At 36.0% G+C, this 23505-nt stretch overlaps 1 protein-coding gene and 1 pseudogene across 1 annotated transcript; both read left to right on the forward strand.

The window, feature by feature from the left end:
- The first annotated feature begins 8046 nt into the window (after positions 1–8046).
- On the forward strand, positions 8047–21043 carry LOC133832442 (uncharacterized; annotated as a pseudogene).
- Positions 21044–22033: 990 nt separating this feature from the next.
- Positions 22034–22461, forward strand: LOC133829093 (probable diphthine methyl ester synthase). The gene is made up of 2 exons (XM_062259022.1): positions 22034–22095; positions 22220–22461. Exons 1-2 carry the CDS (start codon positions 22035–22037, stop codon positions 22435–22437), a joined length of 279 nt encoding a protein of 92 aa, XP_062115006.1. The 5' UTR covers position 22034; the 3' UTR covers positions 22438–22461.
- The last annotated feature ends 1044 nt before the right edge of the window (positions 22462–23505 follow it).

Raw genomic sequence — 23505 nt, forward strand, 5'->3', positions numbered from 1 at the left:
CTTGGACTCTACACACGGGGCCACGCCTAGAGATAAGATTCATTAGTAAGATCTCAAAAATACAAAGTTTTTTACTTATGCATAAATAGACTCCCTCTTATTATATGTCGCAAGCTTGATGTATTCCACCTTGACAAATGGACCTTCCTAACCCTTCAAGAATACAAACTCCCTCGATCTGCTTGAAGTCTGCTTGCTTCCTCCCAAAGCAAGACTTGAACCACCTTCTCCCAAAGGCTTGAAGAACCTTCTCTCGAAGGTTTGCACTTTTTTCTCCTCCTTTGCAGAACTGTTTGAAGACTCAAAACAATTACAAGGACACTGATCAACAGAGGTAGATTCAAACTCACTCAACTCTACATAACAAAGACTCTCAATTACAAATAAGAATGAAATACAAAAAGAGGTAACTAAAACCTAGCAGCCAATATGAGTATTTATTGTCACTCTACTCATATTGGGAAACTAATACACAGTCTAAACCGACATAAGCCCACAAGGAGACTTTCCTAAAGGAATTCTTCAATTAGACAGGATTTCCTGATTCTGTAGCTACATAATTGTGAGCTATATTTGGTAACAATCCATCCTTTGATGTAGGAATCAAGACTTCCCTTTTATAACCTGATCATTCAACAAAACTCAATTATATGGTCAGATATAATGAGGTAATCGGCTGGAAAAAGATAGCTCAAAAAGATTTATTTTTATAATAATAAAGTCACACTATTTCTGGCAAACTTTCCTAATATAGAAAAGATTGTCATTAATTATACCTTTATTATTTAAAACAAATAAAACATATATCAATGATATATATATAGATACAGCTAAATATAATAAGAAAATACAAAATATTTTTGTCAAATTAAATATGCTAACAATCTCCCCCTTTGGCACTTTGATTGACAAAATATTTTGAAGAAAACCAACAAGGATGAATCTGCAAAACAAAGTGTTAGAACAAAAAATGAGAGTATAAAAATACTCCCCCTGCATGAAAGCTTACTAACACATATAACAAAAAACATGATAACTTTTTAAATGGAAAAAGTTCAACGAAACCACAAACAAACAACTCCCCCTGAAAATAGGGTCTAGAGTTGTAATCCAAAAAATAATACTACTCCCCCTTTTTGTCTATCAAAGGAGCCAAAAACCACAAAAGACAATAAAAAATGACATGAAAGTTCAACATAAACATTCATTCAACCAACCATCCTAGCCACTTTGAAAGTACTTCACGATGTTGTCCATCTTCCTTAGAAGTTGTCCTTGACTATTCTCCATCCTAGACAAATGAGTATTGATTTCCGCCAGTTCTGTAGGTGCAAAAGTTGAAGCTGGGATAGCAGGTGAAGCATCTGGTACTCCAGGACAAGCAGAACGACTCGATTTCTTGGAAGACTTTCGTTGAGAGGGTTTTTCTGAGATTTTGAATGTCTGACCAACAGTGGGAGGCTCAATTGATTCATTGTCAAGAATCAATTCCCTTTGAGCAGATAAGATCTTATAGATCAAATTGGGAAACACAAGGTTAAGTTTGGGCTTTTTACCCTTTCTAAAAGACATAATTTGTTCCCAAATAAGATCATCCAAATGAACTTGAGCACCAGTAGTGATTTTGTATAATAGAAAGGCAAGGTCATAGAAACATTTACCAAATTGGAGCAAGGAAACCAATTAGACAAAGCAAACCTTATAAGCAATGCATGTTGATAAGTGAGTTGAGAGATGTGCATAACATCGGTGAGCTCGACATCCTTGTCTCCAGTGAGTTTAGAAAATACTTCATAACGCTCAAACATGACATCAGATGGCTTCACCCCGATTGGTAATTGAAGAGCTTCAGCCACATCATTCATTGTAAAGGGATACCAGTAACCACGCACATACACTTTGCCAAACATGAAGGAGTTTTCATCTAGGCACTCATCGGTGATGTTGGCATAGAATTCCTTCACAACTCGATCCACATAGCCAGTAAAACCAATCAAAGTGTCCATCCACTGCCTTTCTTTTAACAAACTAACAACTCCACATTATAATTCTTTTCAACAATAAAGTTTCTTGCCTCATAAAATTTCATATCTCTCTCATGATCATTATAACAAAAATAATGTGAATGAGGTTTGAAGTTTTCAAGAGAGATACCAAATGGTCTTTTCTTTTTCTGAGGAGGAGCAGACTTTGGAGGAGCCAAGGGACGTTTTCCTTTGCTTTTGTCTTGAGCAGCAGGTTTCGTAACACCAGCAACAGGTTCTATAACAGCAAGTTCCTCTTCTGATGCAGCACTTTCAAAACCAGAATCTCCCAAAGATTTTTCTTTTTCTTGAAATTCTGCACTAGGATCAGATTCAGCCTCTGATTCTTGTTCCAAATTCTCAGTTTCTTCTTCTGAATCTAAAGAAGATGCAAAAGGGGGGTGATTTTTGAAAATTTTCACCCGAGAGGAAGAACCAACTTCCTTGACTTTGGGAACACCATGGGGACGAATCACCTCAGTTTGCTTCTTAGTGGGGGTCCAAGAACGTGTTCAAGAACTCACCATTGGCACAAGAACAATGGCCCTTTCAGAGATTGTTCTTGAGGAACCTCCCTTTTGAGAAGAAGAGGACTTGGAAAAAGATTTTCCAGATGAAAGAATTTCATCCTGACCACTGAGACCAGGGGTGGTTGAGGCGATTGGAGAAGTTATCACAGGTGGGGAATTTGGAGTGAATGTCTTCTTTCTCGCCTGGGTTTTTGATTTCCCAGAATGTTTTGTAGGAGGAGAAGCCTGCGTTGGAGTTTCGGTTGCTGGAGCAGGAGGAGAAGCTGGGACAGATGGGGAACCACGAACATGCCTCTTTGAAACACCTCAGGCATTCTTGGTTTTTACCATTGAAAAGCTTGAAACTTTGAAAACCCCCGATTTTTAATGATCTTTTAAACTTATGCATGTTTTTTTTTGTTTTTTAATTAAGAAAAAAACGAAACAGGAAAAAAATAAAGACAAAACACTAAGAAACACAAGACAAACAACCAACACTTTTAGAGAAATTTTTTTTGTCTAATAATATAATTAAAACAAGACAAACAGACAAATATTTTTAGTGAAGCTCAACATGAAAATCAGTCACAAATTATTATTTTATTTTTTTAACAAAATAAATCAAACCTTGATATTTTTGCCAACAATATGAAACACCATGTTTGCTTTGCTTTTGTTCCTGATGAAAAAATCAAACTCGAAAGAATGTACAGATATTATTTTACCAAGCTAATTTCGTATTGCAATAAGACCATACAAGTTACGCAGGAAAGGAATTTTCTCAGTCACCAAAAATATTTTAAGAAATTCATTTAGTATGTAACAACTTTTTAAGACCATTTTTTATTTTAATTCAAATTTTTTTCTCAAAAAAAATGTGTCAAGCATTTGTGTGTGAAAGTGTAAGCAGGGAACATTGCCCAATTTGTCAAATAGACTTTTTTTTGAGTATTTGTAACCAAAGGAGACGCTGTCACACTACCTCAATGGTAGCCATTTTCAATGGTAGCGTATCCTCTACATAACTCCTAATTACATAGTACCAACTTACTCAGTGACGGCTTTCGCACATTTAGATAAGTAGCTCTATTCTTCCAATGGAGCTTGAACACACATTTTTTATCTCTATTTTTTTTTTAAATGGTAGCACACACATAACACTGATTGAATGACCCAAATATTTCTAGGAGTGAAAATCTTTTCCTGAACTAAACCTGTATGAAAGCATTGCACCAAAAAATTAGCAATAAAAATAATAATCAGCAATTCTCTTGAGTTTGAAACTTTCTTCCGGAACTTTCTCTTAAGATTGTTTCCAAGATAGAAACATCCACCACTAGTACTTTTTCTATCATTTGCATTTCTTGCCCAATCAACATCACTAAAACACACCAAATTAGAGTTAGTGCCTTTTGAAAACCAAATCCCAAAATCAACAGTGTTATTGACATAGCGAATGATTATTTTCACAGCAGAAATATGAGATTCCCTGGGATTTCCCTGATAACGAGCACAAACACCAAAACTATAACATATATCAGGTCGACTAGCAGCAAGATAAAGTAAACTACCAATCATGCTTCGATACAAAGTAGGATCTACCTTCACTCCTTGTTCATCTTTGGATAATTTCAAAGTTGTGCTCATAGGAGTATTAGTATGTTTGGCGTTTTCAAGCCCAAACTTCTTCACCAAGTTTTTTGCATACTTACTTTGTGAAACAAATGTACCATCATCAGATTGTTTCACCTAAAGACCCAAAAAATAGGTGAGTTCACCTACCATGCTCATTTCAAATTCTTGATGCATTTGTTGGACAAATACCTGCACTTTAGAGATAGAAGTAGATCCAAACACAATATCATCAAAATATATTTGAGCAACAATAACATCAGATTTAATGTTTTTGATAAACAGTGTTTTATGTACATTTCCTCTTCTATAACCATGAGAGATTAAAAATTCAGTTAGACGTTCATACCAAGCACGAGGGGCTTCTTTCAAACCATATAACGCCTTGTCTAACCTATAAACATGATCAGGAAAATGTGGATCCTCAAATCCTTTGGGTTTCTCAACAAAAGATTCTTCTTTCAAAAAACCATTCAAAAAAGCAGATTTAACATCCATTTGGTACAATTTAAAACCAATAATACAAGCAATAGAAAGAAGTAACCTGATTGACTCAAGTCTTGCTACTGGAGCAAAAGTTTCATCAAAATCAATACCCTCAACTTGAGTATAACCTTGAGCAACCAATCTTGCCTTGTTTCGAATGATGGTACCAAATTCATCACTTTTGTTTTTGAAAATCCACTTTGTTCCTATGACATTGGCACAAGTCAATCTTGGAACAAGTGTCCATACTTTATTGTGAATGAATTGATCCAGTTCTTCTTGCATTGCTCGAATCCATGCTTCATCCATCAAGGCTTCCTTCACAATTTTAGGCTCTAAAGAAGAGACAAAACACACAAATTGAATCAAATTAGCATACATTTTTCTAGTAACCATGCTCTCATCCATGTTCCCAAGTATGAGATCGGTAGGATGATTCTTCTTGACTCTGGAGGATGGTTCTCTTTGAATTGGATCAGTGATTATGTTTAGTGGTTGCTCACTTTCTTTCTCCGTTGAAGTTTCTGGAAAATCATCAGTTGTAGCTACAGAATTTTGAAGTGTAGCCTCAGATGAAGATTCTGCGATCACAGCCAAATCTTGTGCCAGTTCAGGAGACTTTTCCAACAAACCTTCAATTTGTTCTTCTGTGGAAGACTCAGAGAAATCTCTCAGATCATCAAAAACAACATTAGCAGATTCCAACACCGTTTGGGTCTCATATAATAAACACGATAAGCCCTACTATTAATAATGTTTACCGAGTTTTTCGGAAACGAATAACTAACGGAATAATAAAAAGATAAGAACTGTAGAAATGCTGAAATGTAACTAAACAAACAGCGTTTTTACGTGGTTCAGGCGTTAACAAGCCCTAGTCCACGAGTCGATGTTATTATACTTGGAAAAGGTTACAGTAAGATGGCTGGTGCACAAGAACTTCACACACTCACAGTGTTTCTCTCGGGTTCTCTTGAAGAAGATGAAGCTAGAGAGATTTTAGTAGAGTTTTTGCTATATGATTTGTTCGTCCCCCTTCTTGTAAAATGAAGGGGTCTTTATAGCTAGGGTTTTGGATTAGGGTTTTTCTCTACGTACATGAGTCTTAATTACACCAGCCATAAATAGGGATACAATTACTGTAGTAGCATGGCTACAAGACTCTATGTGGGTATATTTACGTGAAAGTATGGGGAACACACAAAGTCAGCCGTCTTTTCCAAGTTGTCAGCGGAACAGTAGGCGAAAAGGTACCCTTAGGCGTGCTGGGATGTGTGCTGCTTTGACCTGACGGGCGTGTCAGGCGGGATCCTGTGTCAGGCGGATATCATTCCAAATATGCCTCTTCCAGGACTCGACCGTTTGGCTTTGTTCCGTGCGAGGCACGGAACTGCTTCCGCGGAGACCACTCGAAGAGCTTCTCCTGGAAGGAGCTTCCCCAAAGGATACCCCTTCGGGAGTCCGGGAGAGTTGACGAGTTTCCGTATTGTGCTTGCTTGAAAGAGTAATCCGGACACCAAGCGGGAGAGGTGAAGCCTTTTTGTTCATCCGCGAGCTCTGGTCACCTACCGTGAAAGACATCGATAATTCTGCTTCCCCGAGGCCATCAATCTAAACGCTATCCGGAAATCTGGATAACAAATAAAATATCCTATAAATACACCAACATCACTTTTTGCATCAAATTTACGAGTATGATCACGATCCCTTAAAATATAACAAGCACTGCCAAAAACATGAAAATGACTCACATTTGGTTTCTTACTGTAACGCCTTGGATAGCCAAGACCATACACTGTATGTTTATAAAAGTGCAAGACTTGCTAATCAAGTCATTTATTTGAAAACGTGTTACTGAAACTATAATTGGGCTAGGGTTAAAAGATTTTGGTCACAAAAGTTGCTTTCCATATATTTTAACATTTTAGTACATGGGATCCCAAAAGTAATAATGTTTAAAAGACAGCTTACAAAAATTCAGAACAAAAGTACAGCTACTAGCCACTCTAACGGCAAAATAGACATTTAGGCTTTTCCTGTCCTGTATCACTCCTCGACCGTGGCGGCCAATCAGCTGACTATGTACATTCAACCTTAAAGTTCTCCAACTCAGGACTGGTCCACCTTGCCCTTGCCTTTACCTGCACCACGTAGCACCCGTGAGCCAAGGCCCAGCAAGAAACCAGATAACAAAGCACAACCATTAAGTAGTCAATTTAGAAATAAACAAACAAACAACTCATAAGCATAACCACACACTCAACAAACCACAACAGTTATATAATTAGGCATTCAACATACCAAGTTCATCATTTAACATCAGTAATCAATTCACATATTAATTAGGGTCGACACCCTTAGGTCGCACCCCCTATTTATCCCACTGACTCTGGCTTGCTTCAACCGAGCTCAGTGAATATTAAGCTGTCCTCAGCTACCAGTGGCCGAGCCGCACCCTATGCGCAAATATTGATTCTGGCACTCTTAGGCCGTTTATCACATGTCCCATGGCATAATACCATCTATGACATTATACAGATATAAGGAGCTCTTACTCCCGTCATTACAACATAACCGGGTGCAGTTTCTTACCTTTGATTTCGCTAGCTTTGTTCAATGAAGTCAACTCTCAAGCACGATCCTGTCCGAGCCCTGTCATACACCTAGTCACAGCCACAAATTAGAACCATCACTAAACTTCAATATCAAAACCTAACCTCGAAAACCCTAAGAAATAACCCAAAAACCCACTTCTGGAAACAGGGTAGCGCTACAGCACCACAAAGTAGGCGCTCTAGCACTACAAGCAGAACCAAAAGTGCCAGGAAACACAAGCCTAGCACTGTAGCACCCAAAGGCTAGCATTACAGCGCTAGTCACAGACCAGCAACACCTTGTTTTTCTTCCTTCGATTTTCCTTGAATCGAAACCCCTTGGAACCCTTCCAAACCTCAACTACACACCAAATTGAGTCTACCATCACCTATATCTCACCCCACACAACCCAATAACACAAGACTTAACCACATGCGTCATCAAACTAAGAAAACAAACATTGAACTCAAGAACTCAAGAATTCAACCAGAAACTCAGAAACTTAGAACTTCAAAGCCAGAATTTCTTACCTTCTATGGAGAATTTCGACCTTGGGTTATCTCTATTATCCTTCTAGCCTCAAGCCCTTCAACTCCTCAAGATTATTTCCTTTAATTCCATCCAAAACTCAAGCTTAGAAATTACCTCAATAAAACTCAGAAAAAAACTCATCAGAAATCTTGAAACTTACCTCAATTGAGTAGCTAATCTCTGCTAACTCTTTTAGCTTCACCAAGGTCTTTAGCCCGAAGTTCCAGCCTGAGCTTACTGTGAGATTCTAGCCCCAAAACTCACAGAGAATGGTGAAGAGTAGAGCAAGCCGAATGGAGAAGAAAGAGTCCATGTTTTTCTTCTTTCTTTCCTTCTCTTTTCTTTCCTTTAACTTCTGAAACTTTCTATAGCCTCCACTAAAACTAAAAAGGCAATATAACACTTATCTCTTTTCAGTCAAATGACCATTTTTCCCTACCATTAAATCCTAAGCCTTAAAGCATACCAAGGGTATTTTAGTCATTTGCTTCCAATTCCTGCTAATTCCTCGAGTGTCCCTAATAATTACTGCTTACATCCCGACACCTAACTAATCACCAATTATTTTCCTCAGTATCAAATAATCCCCAATATACTTCTCAAATTCCCTGAAATACCCCCAGACTCCCACGAGCCGGCTATAAATCCCCGTCGTGACTTTTCTGCTAAACCGCTCGCTAGGATCGCCTTGAGTCACAAGCTACAAATATATCCACATAATAATGTGGTCTCAACCACTACACCAAATACCCATTTCCATAACACATGAATATAATACTAATAAAAAAGTATTATGAAAAAGTATTATATTGGGAACTTAATGAAAAAAAGGGCGGTAATTTATTTAGCCATCCCGCCACTTAGCTTTTTTTTTCATTTCCTTCAACAAAGAACAGAGACCCATTTCCTTCAACATTTTGACACAAAGAAGAGACCCATTTCTTCGGCTTGGTACGGTATTCGAACTCCTCACTCTCTCAAATGTCCTCTCTCTCTCTCTCGTCTTTCTCTTTCTCTCTGTCAACCTGTTTCCAGTCGTTGGGCTTCTCGGATTCGTTCTTCTCTTCGATCTTGGCAAGCCAGGTAAGTATTTAGTTGTAGATGTTAGATTTATCAACTTGAATGATAGATTTGTTTGCACATCTGACATCCCAGGTATGGAAACAAGATCCTTGTCACCGATGAATTGCCAGATGGCCAGATGGTGGACCAATGGGAACCGGTGTCTCATGATTTTGTGAAGACACCACTAGAGGTATTTCTACTTGATTTTATTCATACGAAGGGGTCAAGAAAAAAAATTAGTTTGTTTTGATAACTCAACTTATTTTCTTTCCTTTAGGTGTACAAGGAATTACAAGTAGAAAGATACCTTGTTAACTATGAGTGTGTTCCTATAACTGATGAAAAATCACCCAAGGAGTTGGATTTTGATATTTTGGTGAGTTAAAATGGGAAGAATTCTCTTGTTAGCTTGCCTAAGTGTTCTGTAGTAGACAATGGTTACCTACAGGTCATGTAAAAAATGTTCAATACTCTTAGTTTGTACTCAAATAAGAAGAAATAGATAATATGAATGGGTTTCTACGAGCAGACTGCATTTTGTCATGTCAAACACTTCTTTCAAGTCATTCTGTGATAATATATTTACTGCTATCTCTAATTTTCACTCTTTATTCTTAGGTTCATAAAATTTCTCAAGCTGATATAAATACAAATATTATATTTAACTGTCAAATGGGACGTGGGCGGACCACAACTGGGATGGTGATTGCAACTTTAGTTTATCTCAACAGAATAGGATCATCTGGTAGCATTCCTGCTTTCTGTACTCTTTTTTACTTTCATTGTTTGGAATAATCATTATTCATCGATATAATGAACACTATGACTTTAATTATTGTATTTACATTATTTGACATCATGTTACAAATATCTTGTCTTGTTAACCTGGTTATTCTCTTTGTCACTTTCAATAATCTGTTAATTTTCACCCTTTGCTATTCTAATAATATTAATTCGACAACATGTAACATTAGAGCTGAAGAAAAGGTATTGCTGGTAGAGGTCTATGCATTGCAGAATATTGATACTAAGAGTCTAAGAAAATGAAGGGCAGGGAAATTGCTTGTTCCATTTAGTTTATTTGTTAATTGTTCAATCATTATTACGAAATAGATCTTAGTGATTAGTGGGTTAAGGGTCCTTTATTTGAAGTATCGATATAACAACAGGAGGGAGAATAGTGTAATATATATATCAATGAAAGAGTGGTTATCCAAATAGAAAAAGTAGAGAGTGATGTACATCTTGAGGAAAGTTTGAGAAATGCTGAGATGACATTAGGAGTCAAATTAGATTAGAGCAAGGCCAAATAGTTCCTAGGTCACATCACAAGTAGTTTAGTATTGGATCAATATCTAAGCTACATAATCGTGAAGAATAAAATCCTTTTTGAAAGGTTTTTAACATGCCATAATTAGCATTTTATGTGGCATATTGAAATTTCGTATCTATATGTTTCTTAGATCAGTGTTGTGGAGGAAGAAATATCTAAAATACCAGACCATTCTACCATTGTTTTGCCTAATAATCTCTTCCATCACGTATGTAATTAGGAATGAAGGAGTTGATTGGTAGTCTTCCCAGACTTTGAGTGTAATTGTATCCCAAATAAGCCTTTTGCTTTAATTTTCTTCCAAAAGAATTCCTGTTTAATATTTCTGAAAAAGCTAGGACAAAGCTGAGGGTTGATTTTCAAGCTCTAAACGAGAGTTTCCTTTTTGATCAATAATAGTAGTAATGTGACGGCTTGGAGAGAAAAATTTCAAACATGTTTACATTCAGTAAAAGTTACTAGATCTTCTTTGAAAAGATAATAGGCCAACAACAAATGTCTTACTGATATTATTGCTAATTTTTGCTGGATCACTTGTACTATTTTTTAATTTTAAAATATTGTATCCTTTTTTCTGCCTCTTTCCCCTGTTGTTATCTGCACAACACACTAGTCAGTCTTTGACGATGTTGGCTTCTCATTCTTAGTCTTTTTGCATAAATAGGTATTCCAAGATCCAATTCAATCGGAAGAGTTTCAGACGCTGCTACTATTGCCACTGACAACTTTCCAAACACAGAAGAAGCACTTCATAGAGGAGAATATGGCGTCATAAGAAGCCTAGTTTGGGTATTAGAGGTACATTAAATCATCTCTTTTTTTTCAAAAGAAAAACTGAAAAACTAGTTCTTTTTAAAATTTTCATTATTAAATTTATGTTTTAGGGTGGCCTTGAAGGCAAAAGGCACGTAGATAAAGTCATCGAAAAGTGTGCCTCCATGTAGGTATAACTTTTCAATCTTATGTTGCACCTTTTGACTTCAGTTTTCTTTCTAAACATCTATTTAATAAGAGATCATCTAAAATTATCTGTTTTTTCCAGAAAATCTCTTTCAACCATTTCTTGCTTTTTCTTGGCATTTTAAAAAAAATCTTTTTAAAATGAAAAGTTTGTTGAACTCATGAAACCATTTGTTGAAATTTTACAGAACTTACGTGAGGCAATTGCCACTTCTCGCAGTAGCATTTTACGTCAACCAGATGAAATGAAAAGGGAGGCGTTGCTTTCATTTTTTGTGGAGTATCTTGAGAGATACTACTTTCTTATATGCTTTGTTGTCTACATTCATTCAAAGAAATCAGCCCTTCAATCTAAATCTGTTGGTAATAGCAGTTTTGCTGACTGGATGAGAGCGAGCAGAACTCTACAACATTCTTCGCAGGAATTAACAAGTGTTTATCATATCTAGTTAAATAAATTTGAAAAAATTGATAATATGGCAAACATTGAATGTGATCCCAACTTGTTTGGTTGATTATTGTTTTTTCTTTTACTTCTATGATTGATCCCAACTGACTGTTTTGAGTCATCAGACTCATCACCATAGAGAAATTATGAGCAATGTGTATTATTTGTTAAAAAAAACTCCAATAATGTTAAGGTATATGACTAATGTTGAGGTTAGATAAGCCAAGGGTTCTTAGGATTTATGGTTATTCTTTTCTACAGGCATTTGATGCTAAGTTGAGACTCAAAATAATGTTATAAATTTGCATTTCTAGAACAACTTTTACACATTGCAATCTTTCGACTTAAAAAGTGGATTGTATCTAATTTTGAGAAAGGGGAATAGGAAGGACAAAATGTATATGGGGATTATTTAGTGGATTTCCATATGTGATGTTGCCTTTTTTTTTCCTCTCCCAATTCATGATGAACTAGGTCATATCTTAGGCATTCTTATTGTTGGAATTTTTTGGTCACTAATAATATTTCTGCAATATCGTGCTCTTTTAGACTACTTAGGAGAGATCCAATGGGTGCACTTGGCTATGCAAGTTTGAAGCCATCCCTCATGAAGATTGTTGAATCTACTGATGGTCGTCCTTCTGAGATGGGTATAGTTGCTGCATCAAGAAATGGTGAGGTTTTAGGCAGCCAAACTGTTCTGAATAGTGATCACTGCCCAGGTTGTCAAAACCAAAACTTACCTGAAAGAGTGGGGGGTGCCCTTAATTTTCGGGAAGTTCCTGGTTTTCCAGTTTATGGAGTGGAAAATCCAACTATTGATGGAATACGATCTATGATACAAAGAATTAGTGGCTCAAAAAGCGGTCGTCCAGTTCTTTGGCACAATATGAGAGAGGAACCTGTTATTTACATAAATGGAAAACCATTTGTGCTCCGCGAGGTTGAAAGACCGTACAAAAACATGCTTGAATACTCGGTAAATTTTCATTTATGTCATACATTAAAATGAAATAAATAATCCAAACTTGTAATGTAGATTATTGTTGTTAGTCTAGAATGTGCATGTGTTCGAGTTCCTTGTTAAAATAGTCAAAATATGGTCCAACTATTTCACTGCAGTCATGGGAACAATAGCTAACCGCAGTATTTATCAATTCTTAATACATGAACTTTAGTCTTTGGCACAAAGAGCAATCGAGATATATCATCATGAAGGATTTTAGTACTGATGTTTCTCACTTTTTTTTAATATTTAGCTTCAATGGACAGAGAGATGTTGTTCTTTCCTTTCATGTTTCCCCTGCCTATTTAAAACCATGGAGTTGGAAAATTACATAGGATCTGTTTTTTGTTAGGACCATGTACACTACAACAACACTTCATTGAAGCACTACTATTTCTTTTATCTTGCAGCTTTTGGGGATACTTCTTCCCTAACTGTCTCTGTCCATTTTTGGGGAAAGTATAATTAGGATGTCTTCTTTCAGGGCATTGATCGTGAAAGAGTGGAAAGAATGGAAGCTCGACTGAAAGAAGATATCCTGAGAGAAGCTGAATGTTATGGAGGTGCCATAATGGTTATTCATGAAACAAATGATGGGCAAATATTTGATGCTTGGAAACATGTAAATTTTGATGTTATTCAGACTCCGCTTGAGGTTTTTAAATGCTTAGAGGCTGATGGTTTTCCTATTAAATATGCACGTGTACCTATAACTGATGGTAAAGCTCCAAAAAGTTCAGACTTTGACATGTTGGCAATGAAAATTACTTTTGCAGCATACTTGGGCAATGAAGCATTTGATGGATTTTCTGGACAAGGGGAATCCATGATGACATTTAAGGAGTGGTTGCATCAAAGATCAGAGGTTCAAGCAATGAAATGGAGCATAAGATTAAGGCCTGGAATATTTTTCACATTTCCTGTAAGATTGGAGGCTTTTTTATTTCCTTCTTTCTTAGACTAGGAAACTTGAGACTTTTCTACAGTTTTTCTTCACTTACAATTTGTCCTCTTATTGGCATGGATATCTAAACCTTCATTTGTTTTTTAATTTAGGAGGAACTGAGAGCACCGTATGAGTCCCAAAATGGTGATGCAGTTATGGAGGCAATTGTAAAGACGCGTAATGGTTCGGTTTTGGGGAAAGGCTCTATACTTAAAATGTATTTCTTTCCTGGTCAGAGAACTTCTAGCAACATACAAATTCATGGCGCACCACATGTTTACAAGGTAAGTTTACATGCATGTGTTTCAAAAATCTTATGATTAATATGCTTCCATGTATTATGGCAATGCCATAGTACCATCTCTTAAGTCAATACAGTGAAATATCTTTAGTCATTATGTTGCAGGATTAGACAAGTAGAAAAGTACAGGACAACTTTATTATTTACAATGAAATGGGGAAGGAAAATTCAGGAAATTTGATTTGGAATGTATAAAAATTCTATATTGACTTACATCTCCGTTCAAAAATTATAATGTGGTTGAAATTTTTCCAGATGTCTGTTGGTGTAGAAAGAAATTATTATGAAGGCAAAGCATGTTATTAATACTTATATCTTTACATTTAAGGAATATTGACTGAATGTGGCCCCCATAAATTGAGATTTTAGTTGAGTTATGACCTCATGACTATACGTTTAATAGGCTCTCTCTTATGCATTTCAGAAATAGTGACTTTTGGCAGTTTGTAACGACCCACTATTCTAGACTTTGGACCATCACTAATTACTATACTAATCTTAAGAAAATGTACATATGAAATAACAATAACTTTATTTCAAAACTGTAAGGTAAAGGTTCAAAAGTATATAAAATTCATAAGTAGGACATTGGGATCCCATTGTTGAAACAAAACATAACTTTGACATAATGAAAACTTAATTAAAGCTTATTACAAACCAAATGCGGAAAAATACATAGAAAACCATAATTAAAAAGGAGTAATGATATGTGCACCCAAAATATACACCCAAACATTACACACAGTGACGTGTCACTGCTTTTTAAAACAGTGGGTCCCAGTTTTAATAAATGTGATTGGCTAGACTAAACTGCCACATCACTGTGTGTAATGTTTTGGTGTATTTTTTAGGTGCACATATCATTCATCAATTAAAAAAACGTCATCCTCGAATCGAACGCTCGGTCCTTCGATTCCAGTATGCCTCAATACACATCCCTAAGCTTCCAAGAACCTTTCCCGCCACCAAAGCTATTTTCCTGCACATATAAACATAAAGGAGTGAGCTTAATGCCCAGCAAGGAAAATCTAACACATAAATCATATACATAAAATTCATATCAACATACACTAAAACATATCATAACATATGTCACATATACTATAATGGCCATTATTACTTGGGGTCCCATAAACTAAACAAGCATATGCCCATGAGATTTGTGGGGCTTGCTGGCTAAGCAGGTCATATGCCCAAGTCTACAAACATACATATCACACAAATCATAAGTTAACATAACACATAAATCATAAGATAACATATGGCATAACACATAATATCCTATCCTATTTTCCTTACCAAAAGTACCGGGATATGAGAACAGATTTGGGACATTGGAACACTCTTATAAACCATCAAAGAAAGGTGAGTATACTAAAGAGAAAGGAATGAAAGAATTATACCATCGAAAATATACTTACCAAGAATCTTATGTTCAAGATCTTAGATTTTCTAACCAAGAATAAAGAAAAAAGTTAGGATGCTGAGTAGAAAACTATAAGAACTTAAGGAAAACAATACCAAAATGAACTAGAATTAGGAATACCTTGAATGCTTCTATGACCGAACTATACCTCGAAACCGAAATACACTATAACCTTACTTCCCAAGTGTTTATTAAGCTTATAATGATTAAGCTTATAACCCCAATCCAAGTATTTATCACTCTATAGTCTCACTAGCACTTGGAAGGCTCTGATCAATGCTTGAAGAATAAATGAAAAGGCTTGGTGCTAGGTCCTATTTATAGAGTTCTAGGAATAAAAATCTTCTTTTTGGCTTTGAATAAAAATAATGAATTTAATTGAAAATATTTGAATATTCTTCAGCCAAAGGCTTAGGACTTTGTCAAATTGTTCAGAGAGAGAGAGGTTTAAGGAGTTAAAGCTTGATTTATAAAACAAAAATAATAAAAAAAAATAGAATCCTAACTTCTAACTCCCTAAATCTCGTAACTCTAAACTTACCTGCAGTAAAATCAATATATCTGGAGCTGTAGGACTCCGATTTAGACTGTCTTTATACTGTTAGAAACCTAATTCAATTATCTACAACTTTATAGAAATACTATTTTTCGAAATTCATAACATAACTAGGTCAAAAATATGTTGGAAGTTACAGTACCCTAAAGTTACGAAAAATTTATTTACAACCTAATCCACAAATAAATAAAATTGTGACAAATGTCATGCTCCTAACAGATTCTGGTGAATGCTAAGTCTTATATTTCCCTTATTTTATCATTAAAATAATAAGTCCTTAATAATCATGCATATGACAAATGTCATAATCCTATTGGCTCTATCTAAACCTTAGGAATAACCATGCTCATGACAAGTGTCATATTCTTATTGACTCTATCTAAACCTTAGGTTATAATAATTGTCATATTAATAATCAGAATATTAATCAAACCTTATGTTATAATTAATATTCTTAAACTATAGGTTAAACTTATAAAATCTACAAGTGTTACTACGAGTGTCCAACTAAGTCCCGGTCTGAACCAAAATCCACAGTCATAAAAATGCTATAACTATTATTATTGTTACTACTATCTAACTAGCTAAATAAAGTTATTGGACTCTACACAGTCTAAACTATTGCTTGGAATATCAAACTTCTTCTGATGTGGCCCCCAGGTTAGCAAGAATATATACAGAAAATTCAGATTGTATTTTACTGTTCAGAACATATATATTTCACATGGAAAAAGTGAACTATTTCTTACTTTTGAACTTGGGAGTGGTACAAAAATACACACATATGTTTAGACAGTTTAGAACATATATATTTCACACAAAAATAGATAATATGATTTTGTGATTTCTTATATTCATGATTTTAGATTACTACTCCAGACCTCTTTGATTTGATTAAGTCTTTCTCATTAATATTGCATTCCAAATCCTTAAACTTTTTCTTCGATAGTGAATTACAAGAGGTATATATACACATAAAGAGGCTGATAATAGTGAATCATTCTCTTCTGCTGTTGCTGCTTCTTCTGGTTTGAGCTAGAATTACAAGAGGTATATATACACATAAAGAGGCTGATAAAGAGGCTTATTTTTATTACTACTTTGTAGGTTTTTGCTGTTTAGTTCTGTTGATGCTTAGCTCTCTGTTCGAGCTATGACTTTCATAAATCTTGTTCTCCTGTTGAGTTTTGCAGTACGTACTGTTTTGGAATTAGAAGAGGGGAAGGAATGCATAGTTGTTGGAACCTTGTAGAAGCACATGATTGTGCCTCATAAGATATAATAGCTAATTATGTATTAAATGCCAAGTAAGATCAAAGGTATTTAAGATAACCTCTTACCCCATTTCACGTTTCCTTGTCTTGTGCCTAATAATTGTCATATATATAGTGTCTTCAATTCTATTATTTGAAAATTAGATTAGCTAAATTTTATACAATTTTTGTTGTATTACTAAAAGGGGATCTATTGAGAAAACAATATTCCCATGTCAGAGAGTTGAGGGCAAAGGTGTGGCAAGTAGAACAATTCAATATTTACAGTAAGTTAAAGTCACTAATTCTTATTGCAGAGTTAAAACAATGACATTATTTTGGACCTTTATAGTCTGTTTAATAAAGTATGTAATTGTTTGTTCAGTGATCCTCCCCCCTCTAAAAAAAATAGAACTCTGAATGAATAAAGTCTGTCTAGTCAACTTATTTGGTTTAAGTGTGAAAGTGTATCTGTTAGTATTATTTTTTTTATTTTTATCAATGCTTTATTTGTGCTATTTATTTTCTCTTACAGCTTGGTGGAGGTTATCTATTTGGGTTGCCTTTGGGGTTCGTTGCTGATTCTATTGGTACAAAAATTGGTGCTACATCTGCATTTATTCTTGGTAGAACAGTGAGTATTGTAGACCATAGTTTTCTTTAAGGACAATTAATTTTTTACTTTTCTTTAACTAATAAAATCGGTGGCCAATTGGAACTCTTGTTCCTTTTATATTAAGCCATATAATATTTTTTTTGTATTGACTTCTGTAATTTATATTTGCTTTCTCACTTCACCATTCTATATCTTTTGCTGATTTACTTCAATTATTTATCTTTTCTTGTTTTTTCTACTCCACATTTGACCTAATGTTTCTATTATATTTTTATTCTTATATATTGCCAAGGGAGCCTAGATTTAAGATGCTTTCAAGTTGAAAGTGCTTGTCATATATTAGACCATATTTTCCCTCATTTATTGTGTTTAGTTTTAATATTTGATTATAGATGCTTGCCTTATATTGAGCTCTAATTTCAGAAAATAAGAGATCTTCACTGGTTCTATAACGTCCTACTTCCTTAGAGCCGTTACTAAGTGAGTTTTAAGACAAGACAGGGTGCAATGAACTCGCTAACCGAGGTTTTGAAACAAAAGTGTGACTAATTAAAATTTAAGGCTGTAATCTTTGAAAATGCGCCGTTTCATTTAAAACTTCTAGTATTAAACATTTGGGATCCCAAAATAAGGTTTGAAAACTATTTACATCTTGAAATAAGTTTACAGTTGATAAATCATAAAATCATAGATTATTACAGCCATTTTCGAATAAACCCCCAACCAAAGCAGTCGGGCAGGCCAAACATGTACGCGTCACTTCACGCTCTCCGTACTCATGGTTGGTTGACTCAGTCATTGCCCTTACCTACAACACGGAGCACCCGTGAGCCGAAGCCCAACAAGAAAACTCATGCAGAACATAACATATGCAATTTATACAGTTTATCATAACAGATAATCCACATAAAAACAAGTCAACCATTAGACTAAGCAAACACGGCCATGCCGCCCCCGAAACCTTACCGAAGCCTGGGGTCTCGGTCCTCACCGTAGGGATATCACCCGTATCCCCTGGGTCCTACCCTGACCATAAGCATCCCATGTGCTAGGTGTTACTTCCGGCCCCGCTGCCGTTCTCGGCCTTGCCGCCCTCAGCCATAGCTGTTCAATTCACTATAATCATATATAGCATAAATCAAACAACATTCAAACAAATATCAATTCATTTAAATCTGCACCCTAACATGTAATGCAATATAGGGTCGCACCCTGCAATCATCAAATCATGCAACATGAAACATAGGGCCGCGCCCCGCAATCATACTATGGGCCCATGCCCTCTCCTACGGGTGTTATAGTTTTCTTGCCTGTATTCCGAGCCTCCTGATGCACTCAAGCCGCGAGCACGGTCCTCTAGCACGAGCCTCTCCAATAGCCTAGTCACAACACACATAAAACAGTTTTTAATACTAACCAACCCAAAACCACATCCCGGGACCAATCCCACACTCTCGGAACTCCCAAATTCCTAAAACAATCCATCGGAAACATCCCCCGAGCCCCTGGAACAAAGGCCTAAAATTGCCAAAAATGATATCCTGAAATTGGCCTTGTGCCACGGGACAACTTTCTTGTGCCGCGGCACCCAGCAAGTTAGGGGCTCCACGCCGCGGCACGCAAAAACTGTGTCGCGGCACGCCTTCGCAGGCCCAGAAATTCTGGGTTTTCCTTCGCGTTTTCACCGAGTTAAAACCTTCCCAAATCATACCAAACAAATACCTCAACCCCAAAATCAAATCAAAACCTTATATAAACCATCTAACAACCCATAAACTCTAGATTCAAGCTCAAAACACAAACATACTCAAAATCCACCCATTTGATCTCAACTTAAGAAATCTAAACCCAAAACCTTGAAAAGCTTAACTCAAGCATTAAATTCCTCAAATCAACACAGAAAACAAACTTAAGTGTGTATAAAATCCATACCTCAAGTGAAGAATCCTCCCAACAAGCTTCCTTGATCTCCTCCTAAGCTCCCAAATCAGCCCTTCTACCCTTCTTCTTCTTTTCTTTTTACTTGCCCTAGCTCTTCTTTCTCCTCCTCTTTCTTCTCTTCAATTTCTATCAAAGCATCAAGTGACCCCAAATGCCCAAACCATGTACCCCTAAAACCCAGCTGAAAATTGTATATTACCCTTGCCAAATGACCATGCTACCCCTCCAAATAATCCTTTCCCAACTAAGTCCTCAAGGGCACTCTAGTCCTTTCACTAATATTGCAATTCTACCATTTCTTTCACCTAAATTGTTACTCTCAGCAGTAACTAATGGTTACCCAGGTTACTCAATCACCAAAAACCATTACCCGCTAAATCTCAACTTAGCCATAAAATTCCCGAGGTACCCCTAGGCTCCTCCCGAGCCGGCTATAGAATTCCCGTTGTGACTCTTAAGTTAAATTTGCTCTCTAGGACCATCTCGGCACGTGCATCACAATAATAACACCAAACTCACATGGTACAATTCACAGAATGCAAATATCACATATATGCCCTCAGCGGCTAAAATTACAATTAGGCCCTTCTAACACGATCCGGGCCTACATGCATACTAATATACGTAGTCATGCATCTCAGATAAACAAATAGTCATATAACATGCTTTAAATCATAATCATGCATTAAACTCATAAAATCACACATAAATTCCATTATGCCCTCCAAGCACACTAATCAAGGCCCTTGAGCCTTATTAGCGATTTTGGGTCGTTACAAGTTCTATAGCAGGATTTTACATGACCTTTCTGCATCTTCTTTGCCATGCCACTTAGTCTCAAATTTGGGTTTGTTGAATTGGTTGTACTGTCTTTTATAAGGTTATGTATATTCCTCTCCATGCCATATATGATATCATGGTTTGTTTGGATTGAGTCATGTTTCTTTCTTTTTCATTTTATTTGGTTGTTAGTTGTATTATTGTTTTGCATTAGTGACCCAGATTCACATTTCTTTCAAAAATAGCTTTGAAAATATATGTTATATCAACTCCAAAAATTAATGAGTTATATTTATATATATTTTCTTGTTTATGATGAATTGTTTGCAGTGGATCAATGGAGTTTGTTGTTCCCCCAACAAACTCATCTGTATTGGTCATCTGGAGTTTTGGTCATTTGTTTCAATGTTTTCTGCTTTTGCAGTAGCAATTGAATCTTGCGGTTCTATGCTTTTTATGTGTTGATAATTAAGTAACACTTTTATTTTTTGAACAGGTCAGTACGTCAGAGCTGTCTTTCTACATTTATGCTTCGTACTTCCTAGAAATTTCATGATCTTCCTATGCATGCAGGTTCTGAGTTTTTCTCTGTTTGTGGCTTCCTAGGATTGGATCTTTACATTAATGCTCTTTAAATTAATGTGTTTACCGAGATTTTCGGAAAATATACTAATGAATATTAGATAAGACTAATGATATGGAATTTAGAAGATAAAAACAGGATTTTTACGTGGTTGGGGCATTAATGAGCCGTAGTCCATGAGTTAGTTGTATTAGAGCTTGGAAAGTCTTTTACAATGGAGTTTCTCCCTATGTTTTGACAGAGTAACTGTATACAAGTCAAAGAGAGATCCTTTCTCCATTGCTCTATTGCCTGTATTTATAGGCTCATAGGAACACTGGGTCTGGGCCAGGTATGACCCAAGCCCATCAAAGATGTGGATACTCTTGGCTTCTCTGGCAGAAGCCCAATACAAAAGATAAAATACATAGGTCCAAGAATAATTAAGGCCCAATGGGGCGGCCCAAGAACCATATTTCGCCCGAAAAAATGGTGCTTTTGGTCTGGGCACTCCGAGTTACGAGGCAGATTCAGGGGACAAAGCCAGTCAATGTACTGGCAGCGCAGGTCTGAACTAACGGTGTGCAATCCTGAGGTGGCCTTTTTCGCAGGTGAAAAGTGGGGACAACCCCCACGCATCGTGGGGCAGCTTCAGGGTCACGAATGCTTTTTCTTGCCAACCGGGAGAACTTTACCCGGGTTCGTTTACCTCTATCCCTCTTCATTTACCACAGGCCCGGACCACTTACCAGGCTCTGGGATCGCTTCGCATACACTTCGACCGTAATCTCGATTGACCATACGTCTCCTAGGCGACTATCCTGGATCACCTTCCCGGGCACCATCCGGATCCAGAACCACACTTGGGCCGTAGTCCTTGGTTACTCCCGTACTAAGCGGGCCTGGGCTGGGCCCATATCCAATCACCCAGACCATGGGCCTGGACCATCGTCCCGGGCCCACGACAGGAAATGGGGATAACATAATGCATGCATGTTTTGAGTTTTTCTCTGTATTTCATGTTTAATTTTAGAGGGAAGAAGTAGTATGAACCACGTAGGTACATGACAATAAAGACTGCCATTGAGCAGCTCCTGGAAGTTGTGCAAGCAAAAGTAGAATCTGGTAATGATAACTACTACTATTACTCTATAACTCACTCATGTCTTAACTTTGAATTTCAAAGAACTAAATCAGACTTAGTTTATCAATTTAACATTGAATGTTGTTGTATTATGTTGCGTTGCAGTCTGCAATGAAGACACGGAGTGTGTTGGTTTTGCTAGAATTGGAAGTGAAGATCAGATCATTGTGGCTGGTACAATGAAGCAAGTTCAATTGCATGTTTTTTTCCTATCAAATAGTACTGTAGGAGTGTGCAACTACTCAAATTTTGACATGTTATTATGTAAAAAATTAAACTCTTCGATATTTTGTGCTGAAAGTAGTAACTTTTCAATATGTTGAATATTTAAGACTACTTGAATACTTAAAGAACATTTTGTTGTTGATGACAGAGTTGAATATTTTAAACTAATTTGTGGATTTTTAATACAATGTTGAATGCTTTTTACTTTTTGTTATTTGAAAATCAAGTTCATTTGATGATGCTAGTATATATTAGAAAGCTAATTTTAATTATATAAATAAAAAATAAAAATATAATAGAATAAATTAGTGTTATATAAATGAATATATAATGAGAATTTATACTTATCTAAATATTAAAATAATACGAAAAATGTGTTATAATATCTATTACAATAACACTTTTTATAAGTAAAGAATTATGTTATGCAAACTTCATTATATAACACAAAAAATGTGTTATACTAAAGTGTAGTATAACACAAATTTATAAGTGTTGAAATGTGTTATATAATCGACTATAAATAATATAATTAAACACTTATCTATTTATTAAAATTACAAAGAAAGTGTGTTATCGTTGACAGTATAATAACACATCTGTATAACAATGATAAAGTGTTATGTAAAGTACCCTGACCTACGATAACATAGTCGGTCTTAACACATCAAAAAGTGTTACGGTATGTTTTGATAACACATTTTTGGTGTTATTAAAAGCATTTTTTCTTGTAGTGAACAATTTATCACAAATATTTACATTTATTCCCTCAACGGGCCAAAATTACAAATATACCCTTATACCCTAATCAAGGCCTACATGCATACTAATACACATAGATATGCATCAAATTTATCCAAATAATCATATAAGCATGCTTTTCACCATTAATTCACGTAACTTCCTATTGTTCCCTCCCGGCACACTAATCAAGGCCCTTAAGCCTTATTAGTAATTTTGGGCCGTTACAACTATCCCCTCCTTATAATAATTTCATCCTCAAAATTTATTCAAACACATCAGATAGTAAACCTCGTACCTTTGATCATAAATCCCAAGGTCCAACGCTTTTAATTTTACTCCTCGATACACTCTTACGAGAGTAACAATCTTGTTCCACAAGATCTTGTCTAATAGTCATACTTTCGTTAACCCCCGCTTGAATC

The sequence above is a fragment of the Humulus lupulus genome, chromosome 4, assembly GCF_963169125.1.
Source record: "Humulus lupulus chromosome 4, drHumLupu1.1, whole genome shotgun sequence".
In the NCBI taxonomy this organism is placed as follows: domain Eukaryota; kingdom Viridiplantae; phylum Streptophyta; class Magnoliopsida; order Rosales; family Cannabaceae; genus Humulus; species Humulus lupulus.

Excerpts from the sequence above, each read along its gene's own strand:
- LOC133829093 (XM_062259022.1), top strand. The coding sequence starts at position 22,035 with ATGACAATAAAGACTGCCATTGAGCAGCTCCTGGAAGTTGTGCAAGCA. Across the intron at positions 22,096-22,219 it reads GCAAGCAAAAGTAGAATCTG|TCTGCAATGAAGACACGGAG; the intron begins GTAATGATAACT and ends GTTGCGTTGCAG.